This window comes from Patella vulgata, chromosome 4 (assembly GCF_932274485.2).
Source record: "Patella vulgata chromosome 4, xgPatVulg1.2, whole genome shotgun sequence".
Taxonomy (NCBI): Eukaryota; Metazoa; Mollusca; class Gastropoda; family Patellidae; genus Patella; species Patella vulgata.
In genome coordinates this window covers 70,925,989-70,940,212 of record NC_065882.2, presented here as the reverse complement: position 1 = coordinate 70,940,212, position 14,224 = coordinate 70,925,989, and the positions used below count along the sequence as shown (strand labels likewise).

Below are 14,224 nucleotides of genomic sequence, written 5' to 3'. Positions count from 1 at the left end.
ATCCGCCGCATCAGCGACACTTATCGTCTCTGCAGCAGCCATGATGATTGTAATGCCACGTGATTATGTCGAAATTGGAATTTGGAATTTCGCATTTGGAATTTCGATCTAGTAATTTGGAATTTCGAATCTAGAAATAAGCAAACCTCGGATCAGATTTGTTATTTGGAAAGAGCCTTCTGGGCTTTCGTACTGCAGCAGCTATGATGATTGTAATGTCATGTGATTATGTCGAATTTGGAATTTGGAATTTCGAATCTAGTATTAAGTAATTTGGAACGGGTGTTTATCCGGCCCAGGCATCAGATAGGTAAACTAGCATTACTTAGTTGTGTATAATTACAATTTATTTAAATTCTAATTTGTTTAATTAAGGGGCCTGCCAATTTGCTATTTTATTGATAAGACATGAATTTGGAATTTAGAATTTCGCATTTGGAATTTGGAATAAGCCTTCTGTGCTTTCGTAGGTTTGGGTGCTTTTCTTCGTGCTCACTTAGTCTATTGTGCGATATTTTAGTGTGTTTACGGTAATAGTTTTTTGGGGGTTTTTTTGTCTATTATATATGCTTTGCATTAATATGTCTTAAAATGTTATTTTCTAATATAAAGGTAACAATTATTTTCGCGATAATTATATATAGGTTTTTATTGGCGCTAGGAATATGTTTGATAACTTCATTTCGAATCCCGGTGCTGGAATACGGGCGAGAGATTCCGCTCGGTGGTTTCCATAGTCTCCCACCTCCCTCTCGGAATGAAGGGTCGTGGTCGAAAGCACCAAATTCGATTGTTTTAAAAACGTATTCCCGTCAAAATGCCAGCTAAACCCTAGAAATTGAGTTTAGAATAAAAATAAAGATCAAGCGTAAGTTTTTGTACTCTCTGAATCACCAGTATTGGCAAATTTGCAAGTTAATCTATTATACATCTCAACAATAACATCGTTCGTGGCTTATACGCACCGAGTAGAATTCCACATTCTACGAGAAAACCCCTGAAAGCAAACTGGTTGGATGAATTTCCTTGGTCATATTCGAAAAGTCTACCACTGACTGTCACCACCGGGAAGTCTAAGACACGAAAAGCTGTATTTGACGCGTTCCATAAGATATGAAAGGGGTGGGGACATATTACAACATGCCGACGCTGGAAGATAACTTTTCACAACTGACAAGAGAGAAATAGTTCAGCAAATTAGATGTCAAATCTGGATATTGGAATATAAAGTTTACGAAAGCGTCACACCGACGTTATGTTTAACCCAATCTGTCGTCATTTCAGATTTCTATGGATGACAGTCGGTCTTATATCTGCACAAAACGAGACTGTACGTAAATCGTTGATGACATCATGGATTAGGAGCGACAGGTCTTCAAAATCGTACAACTTAAAGTGATAAACATGGACACTGCTGAAATGCAAACTCGGGTATCAATTGTCGCTTTGGACTTGAAAATCATGATTAGATTGAAACTAGCTCTCGTATTAATATTGTAATGTACATTAATATAAGGCTTTCTGAGTGTCGGAACAATACATCTTTAAAATCAACATCAGTAGAATTAGTAAACCAGATAAAAGAATACGTCTTTAAAATTAATATATTTATAGCTATTGCTAAGAGTAAAAATAGTAAACGAGAGGAATGAGCCTTTAGTACAGATGTAGAAATGGTGAACATGAAAGAGGAAAACATTTTTAAGATAGGATATATAATGTAAGTGTAGATATTTGTAACGGTAGAAATTAAAGGGATCCAAGAGATATATCTTTGATATAGATATGTAATGGTAGAAATAGTAAACATATCTTTAATATAAACATCTGTAATGGTAGAAATAGTAAATACATCTTTAATATAGATATCTGTAGATAATATAGATATCTATAGATATATATAGATATCTGTAGATAATCTATAGATAAAATAGATATCTATATTATCTACAGTTATCTGTAGATAACACAGATATCTGTAATGCCATGGTAGAAATTGTAAATACATCTTTAATATAGATGTATCAGCAACATGGTAATTGTCTATATCAAATTTATGGCTTTGTTGCTCCCTGACTATTGTTAACCACTGATTATTGTGAACCCCTATCAATTAACTAATATTTAAGTTTTAATTATCCTTTGATCAATTTATACATTATTATAAATTTCTTATTAATAGGGCTTCAAATTGTGTTTATTTTGTCTATATCAAATATATGGCTTTGTTGCTCCCTGGTCACTGTTAACCCCCATCAATTAACTATAGTTAAGTTTTAATTATCCTTTGATCAATTTAACTATTATCTTGTATTATAACAGCATTTATCTATGGCTTCGTTTTTGTTTTACTATAAATATCACCTTTTAGTTTAACTAAATATCATTTGTGCTTGATAACGATAAGAGAATACTTGTCGAAACGTCGTGCTATACTTATAAACCAGTGATTGTATTTCCATATAAACTGTGTTGTGTTTTTAACATGGTACTAGTAGAATTAGTTAATGAGATAGAGGAATACGTGTTTAACAGATATCTGTAGGGGGTAAAACAGTAAACGAGCTAAAGCAGCACATACTATATAATAAAACAGACAGCGTATTGGATTAGATGTATGGCGTGCTGGTCCAATGTAATTGTTAGGAAATAAAGTTTAATAATTAATGTTCTCGCTTTATAGTTTCAGGCAGACCAGCCATTTATTGAAATATAATGAGCGATGAGACCAGCAGACGGGAATTGATGTGATGTAAATAACAGTAGAGTAATAGTAAAACGAGTTACTACAGAGGGAGCGCTTGTTGATTGTATAATATCAATTATAAGTGAAAATGGGTCTTATTGGCTCCAATTATTCATAAATGTGAATGTATACTCTGCAAGGTAAGATTTTGCAGATTAATAAGATTGTATCGCATGTTGACTGGTTTAAAACTTTATTTGTACTACTTGACATGGTGTATTTGGAATATAGGGGATACCACTTCGTCAGGGCCGTAACTAGCTCAGGCCAACAATGGGGGCGGAAAGTGTTCTCAGGGGTGCTGTATAATTGACGGATACTGTATTTTTATGGTCGACAATTTTTCCATGAGGAAAAGCGCCCCCTGTAAAAAGTTCCGCCCCCCACCCCGCGCCCCTAGTTACGGGGCCTGCACTTTGTGCTATAAATACCGTTCAGAACCGCCCAAGCCCATCCGTTGAGAATCCATATAAATGCAAGTCGTAAAACTGATATCCTGAACGCATTGAGTTTTTAAAATTCCACTTCGACTCTTGTAACATCAAGAAAGTTAAAATTTTGTTATTGGCCAAAATTGGTTTTAATCTGACGAAATATCCCCAACCCAGTGATTAGTTTGAATATAGGGGTCGATGGAACTGATCTTATAATTGTCAGTTCTCCTATACCCGACCATCGACAGCTGCGTTAAATTGGAAATGGTCCTTATCGGATATTATCTTATCAAACTCCTGACGAGCTACTATGCTATTACCATGCTATTACAAATTTAAATAGATAAAGGAATTCGTAAAACTAAATCCAAATCCCGCGGGGCTTTTTTTTTAAAGGGATACATATACATGCATTAATTCGGTGTTGTTCATGTAATACGTGAATGTGTATGGGGGGCCTTTAATCAATTCCCAGCAGCCACAGACACCGCCCAGAGTGTTTGATGTATAGACACTTTTCTGATAAAGCATCTAATCAATGTTTTCGTTCTTATTTAGAAACGGTTGAAAAACATTGTATACTGCCAGTTAAGGAAACACGCCCCACGAGACAGATTTACCTGAACAGTTTGCGCTGAACTCGGCCAGCCCAACAATCCCATCAGGTTGAAAGGTAAAACATTTTAACCTGTACAAGAATCCTACCAAGCTTAAAAATGAGGATAAAAAACTCCGACCCGTAGAATGTTTACGTGGTTTTGCTTACAGGGCCAATAACTCCGCGAACTCGATAGGTTTCGTTCTTATACCTCTCTCAACAATTTCAACAAATTTTACAATTTGAAGAATAAATTTTAAAAACACCATCCTGCAGAATGTTTACAGGTTACAAGTTTTCGATGACAATATGATAAATTGAAGCACATCTAAGAATTCTGATAGGATCCCTCTTCGTGAGTAGAGCCTAAAAAGTCTCTGGTCGTATTAAGGTGAAAAAAAAAAACCCAACACCACAGCCATCTTGGAATCTATTCATGATCATTTGTGATCGTGTGAAGGGGCATATCTAGAACCGCACTATGTCTGTTTTGAGTCCCAGTGTTCTGGGCTATTTTAATTTATTTCTACTTAATCACTCGACACTGAGTCCTTCCAGGAATAACATAATATGGTATTATTTTTAAATGCAATAATTCGCAAGCGGACGGCTCTTAAAAGTGAATGCAAACCCTGATGTGCAGAGAAAACACATGTTGTTATAGACAAGCGACTCTACCCGTGAATAACATAGAAAACAAACCTTAAAATCTACATGCCCCGACAGAATCGAAGATCTGCCTACAGGTTAATGAACTTGCTCACTGTTTTAATCGAAATTTGGTAAATAAATTTTATTATATTTGATCAGGCTCGACATAATACTGTTAAAACAAAAGAACTAAACTTCACTCCATCTCCACGCAACACAAGCCATTTGTGCCTGGCAATCAGTTTCTTTTTATTTGATTTTCTTGCAGATGATAACAAGATCTGTTTGATTTGATTTCATTATTGGTGATAAGACGATGTAACAGTGGTCTGTGTGAAGGATCAATATAATAGCTGTCAATATTCACTACCAGTCATTATCACTTGTCTATATCGCACAATCTACATCTAATACACAGATTACTACAATGATCTCATCAATAGATATAGACACATCGGGCATCGATGCAGCTAATGTTTAGAAATTAGTCATGTGGAGAGCCGAGTAATGACATGACATTACTTACAATCTACTTACTGAAAGAGCGTATCAAGAAATATTGTGCAATCGGCATCTAAAGAAAAAAAGCAATCAAGTTTCGGAATAATCTTAAAGCAAGCGTTGTATGTTCGTCTCACTGAACAAAATTTATTAAAATTTAAAGACAAGTGTTTCATGGAAATTATTCATGTGCATAGCCAGTTAGGATACAATTGTCTGCATGCGATTAATGCATTCGGCATCTAAAGATTTTATTTGAAATTATTCATCAAAATAACTCATAGGAACCGTTTTGCATTCATCATCTGTTGGAAGTTGTCAATTAGGATAATGACTGGAGCTCACCTATAACAGCCCTTATGATCTGTTTTTAATTGACGGACGTCATCTGAGTGCACACTTGACGCAGATCAGGCTCTAGATTCTGTTGGTTTTTTTTTTGTTATTGATCTTTCTGTTTACCTGTGTGTGGTGTATTTATCAAGGATAAACCGACGTTATTTTGTACTATAAAGCAATTTGTTTTCTGGCAGCGATCACGTTTGTTGGAATATTACATATGAGCTATAAATATGTGGGGTTTACGATTTTTGATATTCAACGTCGCTTGTTGTTCCATAAGTAACGGTATATTCAGTGACACTGGACAATGTTCCTACTCCTTCAACGTCTGGCATCCAGACCAGGATATTCTAAGACAAATGAAAGAATTAAAGTTTGCTTATGATAATTTTACATCCTATACAAGTCTACAGATATCCCAGGCGGAGAATGAAGTTCTTCAAGAAATGAGGAAATATCAGAATTGGAGCGCTAATCTCGAGAAAGAAGTTTTAGAGATGAAGGTAGACACTATGAAAGGCAAACTGGAACACGGCAGCCTTCTTACACAGGTACGTTATATTGAAATATGTTATACAGGCATAAGTTACATACTTCATGCAAGTCATAGCAACTTAACACAAAATGTACCCTGGGCTAGTTATACAAATCATGCTGCAGAAAGGTAGTTAAACCCCATATTATTTCATTTTACACTGATCATGCAACATGTGCGTCAAAGTTACCTATATACACCATGTACGTCATAGTTACACAAGCCATACACCTTGTAGGTCATGGTTACCTACCACATTTACACTGTGTACGTCATAGTTACCCACCATGCATGTTATAGTTAACCTATACAGTACTTATAGTTACCTACCCAATACACATCATGCACGTCACAGTTACCAATCACATATACACCGTCATAGTTAACCCGTACTCCATGTCAGTCACAGTAATCTACCACATATACACGATGTACCTCATAGTTACCTACCACACGTGCGGCATCCCCCTGAGCTTAGTCAAGATAGGCAAATAAGTCGATGCTTTTGCCGAGTGTGCCGTATTCTATGGAGTCATTTAAAAATTACCTAATGCTATACTTACTAACTACTTTTTGACCTAACTGCCCCCCCCCCCCAACCACCGGAAAAATGTACGCTCTGCCCCTTAAACACCCGTACATCATGTACGTTATACATATCAAACAATTAACACCTATACATCCCGTACATCATTGTCAGTTAACACCTATACATCACTAACAATTAACACCTATACATCCCGTGCATCATAGTAGTAAAATAACACCTATACATCCCGTACATCATATGCATCCCGTACATCATAGTCAATTAACACCTATACATCCCGTACATCATAGTAAAATAACAACTATACATCATTTATGTACGGTTTGTGAAATATAGAATATCTATCTGTCTATGTCAAAGAACACCTATACACCCTGTACATCATAGTCAATTAACACCTATGCATCCCGTACTTTATAGTCAATTAAAACCATGTACGCCATAATTATGTTAACGTCTGTAACCATGTACGCCATAGTTATGTAAGCACCTACACACCGTTAACGTCTCCTCCGCAGATTTATCTTGTAGGTTTTGTTTTACGTGTAGTGCGGTCCTCCTGCACTTACTATTAGAGTAGAGTTTTAGCCCTTGGTACTGCAGAATGTTCTCGTTATTGGCCTTTGCTCCTGTTTACCCACTACAGGAGCAAAGAGGGGGGTAAACAGGAGCAAAGACCATAGGGCTAAAACTCTACTCTAATAGTAAGTGCAGGAGGCACTACGGGGATCACGTGACTAAGTGGGTAAGACGCTGGCTCGCTAGCATTGGCCGAGAAAGTTCATCAAGATTTTCCGGAATGGTTCTCCCTTGTCAGTGATGCAGGACGGAGGGGCTGACAAGGAAAGCTGTCTCGTTGTTCGGATGGGACGAAAAACCGAGGTCCCGTGTACACATTGGCGTGCACGTAAAAGATCCCTTGGCAGTTGGAATTCGATATAAGAGTAGGCCGTAGTGCCGCTGTCCAGGCAAAAATTTTTCCTCATAGCACACTGTATGGCGTATGCCCATCTTCATTAGCCCAGTTCGGAGCAAAACAGTAGGACGTTAAACCCCATTTCATTTCGTTTACCCACTACACATTAATATGTTAGCGTTTTCCGAGATTCTATCCGGATTATCGCACTTATTGTTAAAATTGTTTGACGGATCATTGTCAAGAACGGCCGCATTATTCTGTTACGTCTTTTTTGTAAATGTTTTTTTTTTTCATTTTGTGAAACCTGTACCATTACAGACCCTGGACTGTACAGCGCAGTGGACGCTTACGGCTTCTCCCCGGATCTATTCACTTAATTTGATATTTGTTTATTTTTGTAGAATTTGTTTGGCGTGTAGTGCGGTCCTCCTGCACTTACTGATAGGCTGTAAACTCGTACATACCATATACGTCATAGTCTTCTATATAAATGTGTACTTTTACTTTATTATATATATAAAATTATAAAAAATCCCCAGGAACAAACTCGATCAAACACTGTATAGTTTTAAAAAGGATGTAATCTAGTACAAGACGCGTTTCGGGCTTAATAGCCCTTCATCAGTTGGTATTACAAAACAATATAATAAAAATTAATCCAGATCTATGATGTATATATACAAATTTTAGCGCATGCGCTTTAAAATTAATTTGGATTAAATAATCCTTAGATTAAGATTATAATAAAATATGAAAAAATGGGGGTTTCATCGTCTTTTTGACTTGGAATTTATTATATATATTTTAGGTAACCAACATGAGAAGACAAGTGGATGCCCTTGGTGCTGACCTGGATGAATTAGAGATGAATTATTACAACATTCGCACCAGAATTAAAGATGCGATTCCTCCTAAATATGATGGTGAAAATTATATGGGTAAAGATTTAGCTCAACTTCTGAAGAATACGGTTGGAAATTTGAAGGCAGAATGGCTTCTTATGAAACGTGAACTTCAACAGATTCGAACAGATAATACACAGCTTAAAAACATCCAGAATGTCGTCAAAAACGACACGTCATCACTGCGACAAATGATTCGATCAGTCACTGGTGAAGTTCAAGCTATGGAAGGTCAGGTAAAATCGAGTGAAATCTCGCGACTGGAGACAAGATTGACCAGTATCAAAAACGATTTTCTGCGAATAAAAGATTCGCAAAATGACTTGAAACACGAAACCAGCCAATTTCGTAATGAATTAACAACTGTGCAGGGCAGTATAATACGACTTCAAAAAGACATGCACGAGCTTCAGATTGATAATACACAAATGAAAGAAAAGATGGCGATCAGAGTTACGACTAGAGAAAGAACAGGTCGAGAAGAAAGACAGAGAGGTGAAAGTCTAAGCCACATTTTACCCAGAAGACACGAAACAGCTAGAGGTAATGTATACATAATTATTTATGGGATTACAGTAATATTATTGGAGAAGCTAAGTGTAAAGATTTTTTCAAATCTTGATACAAGCACTAACATTTGCATGGGTGTCAATCCAAACTTACGATATATGTAAACGATAAAAAGATCTTGGAGGAGTTCACTGTTAGACTGAAACTATGGTTATGCCATATACTCAAACTGCGCATTATGTATGACCGGGCCCGTATCTACAGGGGGGCGGGGGGGGGGCATGGCCCCCTCGCGTGAAATGCTCGCCCCCCCCACCCCGCTCAGAAATTGCTAACAATCATTAAAGTATACACAGTTCCTTATATTAACCTAAATAAAACTACGCTTCCCTAAGCAGGAGGAGGTATAATTCAGGCGACTATGCGCATAATCCCATGGTATCTCATTACTCTATAAACCATTTTTTTGGTACTAATCTAAAATAGTTTTAAATAAATTTAAAAAATCACGATTTTTTTTTGTTTGAATACTTATTTTAAAATGCTTATTAGACGCCTAGGTAACTACATAGCATGATGATTACAACAGTCTGTTACAATGACCTTTCCGAAAATGTCCTCAAAATATTCGCCCCCCTACCGAAAGGTAATGCCCCCCCCCCCGCTTAATGGTGTCTAGATACGGGCCCGTGTATGACTTTGTGGACTCATATCATAGTCTGTACAAACATATTTTCCCGGGGGCGTCAAAACATCGGCCCACTCGACATACATAGGTCGAAAAGTAGTTACTATATCATTATGTAATTTTTAAATGACTCAGTTGAGTATTTGGTTTGATACTCCGGCACACCGGCCCATTTTCCGTCAAAAAAATCGACCCTTTTGCCTATCTGGACTAAGCTTAGGAGAGGGGGAGGCTCCCCAAAACCCCTCTAGAGTCCACATGAAACAACATATATGTTAAGGTGTTAAGGATCAAAATATCTTGGGGGAGGTCGATTCTGATCAGCATTAGACCGGAACTTCTTTGGTTATGGCCCTTGCCTTTTACGCAAAATGTGCATGTACAAATTTTGTTGACCCCCTAGAACCCCAATGTTTGTACGATTTAGATGAAACTTATTTGCTGTAGTCTCGGTTGTATGTTATTCATAGAATGCATCCCAAGAGAATTATTGCGTACCACGGTTGTTGCGATTGAAAGACTACAATATCCCCGTGTGCGATGAAATGAAATGGGATTTAACGTTCCACTGTTCTGCTCTGAACTGGCTAATGAAGACGGGTGCGTCATGAATTGTATGCTTGTCTTTGCTTGATAAAGAACAATTAATGCCGTGAATTGATTAAACTAAGAACATATTTACTCGACCTCTGCATATAAAAACAAATTAAACAACGTTCGTCATTTTCATTAAAATTTTATTCCAGCTCGAGATTATGTGTTACGTTATTGGACTGCCCAAGGGTCATATTGACAACCCTATCTCTCTGTTATGTGTACTTTATATCAAGCGTACATGCAATCAGGAGGTTTTCTGGTTGATATTGAGAACTCTATGATCACTCCCCAGTGAGTAGTTTTCTATGAAACATGGCCCCGAGTGGTGTTTGATATTTACCATATCGTGTTAGAACACGCTCATTCAATATATTTACTTTATTTATCAATAATATAGGACTCAGTATGTCTGATTCTCGATTCAATGCAGCGATCATGATGCACTGTAACTGGTAATGGCAAAGGGTAGATATAACGGATGCAAAAAATAAACCACGACCAGTGCTGGTGACAAACTAATCAGCAGTAAATATTTGCTTGGCCGCTACTATCACTGAAAGGGATGACATCGGGGCGAGTTAATTAGCTCTTGATATTAACTTTTTTTTCTTCTGCAATAAATTTCTAAAACATTTTTTTTTAAAATACATGTATTAAGAAAAAAAATGTGTTCGAAGTATATCTGATAAAAAATATATCCTATTTAGTGTAAATGAGTACATAAAATAGTACGATACATAAAGGCATAAAATGGATAAAAGGCACCATTTTTGCTGGGATCCGTTTGTGTTACTATACGTCGGATGTAAACAATTAACGTCCTATCGACTACGTATGATGTAACGTCACACGTAGAACTATAATGCATATGAACTTTAAAAGGGCAGTCATCTTCTAAAGAGTTAAAAGAAGGCTTTCGTCGGTTATTCAGACACAACATTCTTCGATTTATTTTGTGATAACCTGAACTGGCATGGTAGGAATTGAAAGAAACAAAATATTGTATTGGGTGACACAATATCCGTCTACCCAGTCCAAAAGGACCAATCGTCTTAATTTAATCATATACACACCCATCTATAACGAGCAAGGTCACTAACTCCGTAAACAATCAGTCACAGACATGCGATATTTCTTGATAGCTGATAGGGCTCAGTGCAATAAAGCCATCCGCGGTAGCCTACAAATTTAAGTATAATAAGCTTAACGAATATTTCCGGTATGGGTTGCCGTGCCCCACTCTACAACAACTCTTTACATAATTACAGTTTAAATGGTCTTTTTTTATTAGAGTAATACGATCATGTAAAAATGTATCGTGCTTATGTAATGTTATCTTACTGATATTTTAGTTTGTCAGGAATTATTGTTCATATTCTCAGATTGTCATGTTACATCGTTTATATTTCCAAATTACCATCTTATAAGCTCATGTTATATTGTTGATATTTTAAGATATCCATGTTATATTGTTGATATTTTCAGATTTTCATGTTATATGGTTGATTTTTCCAGATTCTCATGTTATATGGTTGTTTTTTTTTCTTCAGATTTTCAGATTATATGGTTGATATATTCAGATGGTCATGTTAATATTTTCGTGTGTTGATTATGTCAGGTTTTCATGTTATATTGTTTTTGTTTTCAGATTGTCATGAGCTATATATGGCAGGGTTTACAGTTAGTGGTGTTTACTCTATTAAACCCGATGGAACACATTTTATGGATTCGGTTTATTGTGAAATGGTAAATAGAACGGGGTATACTGTACTACAGAGACGTGTTGATGGTTTATTGAACTTTAATAGAAGGTGGTTAGAATATAGATATGGTTTCGGTAATCCGTACGCCGAGTTCTGGATAGGAAATGACAAGATGCATGCTCTGACCACCCAAAAACAATACGTACTACGGGTTGATATCTGGGATTGGGAAGGAAACAAAGCCTATGCTGAATATAACTCTTTCTCGGTAGAAGATGCAGAGCAGCAGTTTCGTCTCCACATTGGTGGTTACTATGGTGATGCTGGTGATTCGTTTAGTTACCATGACAACATGGTATTCAGCACCGAAGATGTAGATAACGATCTTCATACTAGGAATTGTGCTGCTGAGAATAAAGGTGGTTGGTGGTTTAACAGTTGTTACTCCTGTCATCTGAATGGTATTTACCACACTGCCTGGTATCCACAGGCACAATCCAAATACGCTGACGGTATTTCATGGTACACATGGAAAGAGAGCGAATTTTATTCTCTTAAGAAAGTGGAGATGAAAATTCGACCTAAAACTCCTTGATATTATTTAGTTACTATTTAAAATTGACAAATAAGTTACTAGTTTTTACAATTTAATCCCAAGACGACACAGGAAGCAGTGGCATCGGCAACAGAATGCTAGGTCACAATTAACGAATAACACACAGTACAAAACACAAACATTGTTTTACAGTGTCAACATAATCTACTGCTAAACTATTTTTGTTAACATTCTGTTAGATAAATTGATAGTAGCAGTGTAGCGGGTTAGTCAACTAGGAAGAGCACTCGACGTTTTATGTTTTTTTTACACTATCCACTTGATTTCATTGACACTTGCTTTTTGCTTACTATTTTGCCTACGGTATTGTGTTTGTAACCTGCAATTGAAGCCAGTGTCTTCATTTGCGATAAAAAAAAGGCCCAATCGGTCCTTGTCAGGAGTGAAATGAAAACACTAAATGTCGAATTAAATAGAATTCGGCATTAGCACTGACTTCTCTGTTGTTCCAGTGTAGTTATTTGCTCCCGAATGTGATTACCGTGCTTATATGAATACGAACGTAATAGACTTTTGGCATAATACTTAGCCTCACATTAATGTTATTTTCAAAGAGATTTTCCATGTTATACACCTATGGCTGCTTTGTAATGGTCAACTAAATAATGTATTTGTATATGTAGCTGTGTTATAACCTGTTGTTTTAAGTTTACAGTGTATTGTGTATTTTTGTAGAAAACTTTCTAGATATCGATCCAAATAACAATTAAAGGCATCATATCTGTAAATTGCATTTGATGAGATACATTTAGCATTTTTTCCGTTTCAATAACTTCCACCACGTCACTGTTTTGACATTTGGATGTCATTTAATGTTTTGTTGTCATGTAAAACAATAATCACTATGTTTCTAATTAATTAAAGAAAGGAAAATGGTCGTTTGGGTTTGTTTCTCTGCAATGAATTGCGTAATAAAACTAAACTATCAAGAAAAAATGGCCGCATTTATCCAAGATAAAAAAATGTTACTTTAAAGATACATTCGTGAATTAAATACAATTCTTGGATTTGTTCCATTTACAACAATCTGATTAAAATACAGATCAATATTTCGTTTCGTTTTTTTTATACTTTCGATGGTCTACACTACATGAAGATCTGACAAGTTATAGCGATAGGACACGTCAGGGGTCAAAAGACCAACTTTGGACCTATGACGTCAGACATTTGATTAACCAATCAGCATTGATGTTACTAGTGGATTACCCACAGTTCCGGGCAAAAAAGGTCAAACACTCGATTCGACAGACCATTTGATTGGCTGACCCCTCATTTCTAGCAGAACACGAGTTAAATAACAAGTCTTCCAGATCCAAGTGTAGTAAAGACAAGTAAAACGAAATTTTGAACTATAAAAACGAAACGAAATAGGATCTGTGTTTTAACCAGATTGCATTTACAAATATTGTGTGGGTAACTGATCTTTTACAAATTTATCTAAAAGAAAACAAATAAGGAAATTGGCTTATGTAACGTTTGCGATATTTGAGAACGTCGTGTCTGGGATTCTGTGTAGTATATGGTCATCGAGGGACTATTGTCATTAAAGGAGCTAAACCTGTTAACTCTATCTTATTGATAATATTCGAAATTAAAAACACGAATTAGAATTAATACTTGTCAATTTCAACCAATATTGATGTTGTTATCTTGCCCTAATGTTCAGTATTTAAGACACAATGAACATTTTATAATCAGTACACGAGTCGTGTATTCTATGGTTTCCGGTGATATCTTTGACATGGCAATTTGTACTGAGTTCACTGCATGGAGGATTGATGAATCGATCTGTTCATAGCCCAATGCTCTTTCATCCCTTGTTATTTTAATATTCTGATTCACGTTTCTTTAAATAAAACCCTAGAAGCCAATATAACGATTAGGTATATATACAGTATCTGGATGACGTTGATTAGCTAGGCTAATGTGGAT

At 36.3% G+C, this 14,224-nt stretch overlaps 1 protein-coding gene across 2 annotated transcripts; it reads left to right on the top strand.

Annotated features, from left to right (window-relative positions):
* Positions 1-1,003: 1,003 nt before the first annotated feature.
* Positions 1,004-13,154, top strand: LOC126818316 (angiopoietin-related protein 7). Of its 2 annotated transcripts, XM_056100727.1 has the most exons (6): positions 1,004-1,720; positions 2,684-2,886; positions 3,739-3,853; positions 4,698-5,823; positions 8,085-8,721; positions 11,622-13,154. In XM_056100727.1, the coding sequence occupies exons 4-6, from the start codon at positions 5,503-5,505 to the stop codon at positions 12,269-12,271; spliced, it is 1,608 nt and encodes a 535-aa protein (XP_055956702.1). In that variant the 5' UTR covers positions 1,004-1,720; positions 2,684-2,886; positions 3,739-3,853; positions 4,698-5,502; the 3' UTR covers positions 12,272-13,154. The 2 variants fall into 2 exon arrangements, with proteins under 2 accessions (XP_055956702.1, XP_050401610.1); XM_050545653.2 differs by lacking the exon at positions 1,004-1,720 and having other exon boundaries at positions 2,679-2,886.
* Positions 13,155-14,224: the final 1,070 nt, after the last annotated feature.

Bases quoted from the DNA above. Each gene is read 5' to 3' on its own strand.
- LOC126818316 (XM_056100727.1), top strand. From the start codon at position 5,503: ATGTGGGGTTTACGATTTTTGATATTCAACGTCGCTTGTTGTTCCATA. The intron at 5,824-8,084 runs GTACGTTATATT...TATATATTTTAG, and splicing joins ACGGCAGCCTTCTTACACAG to GTAACCAACATGAGAAGACA. The intron at 8,722-11,621 runs GTAATGTATACA...TTTTGTTTTCAG, and splicing joins AAGACACGAAACAGCTAGAG to ATTGTCATGAGCTATATATG.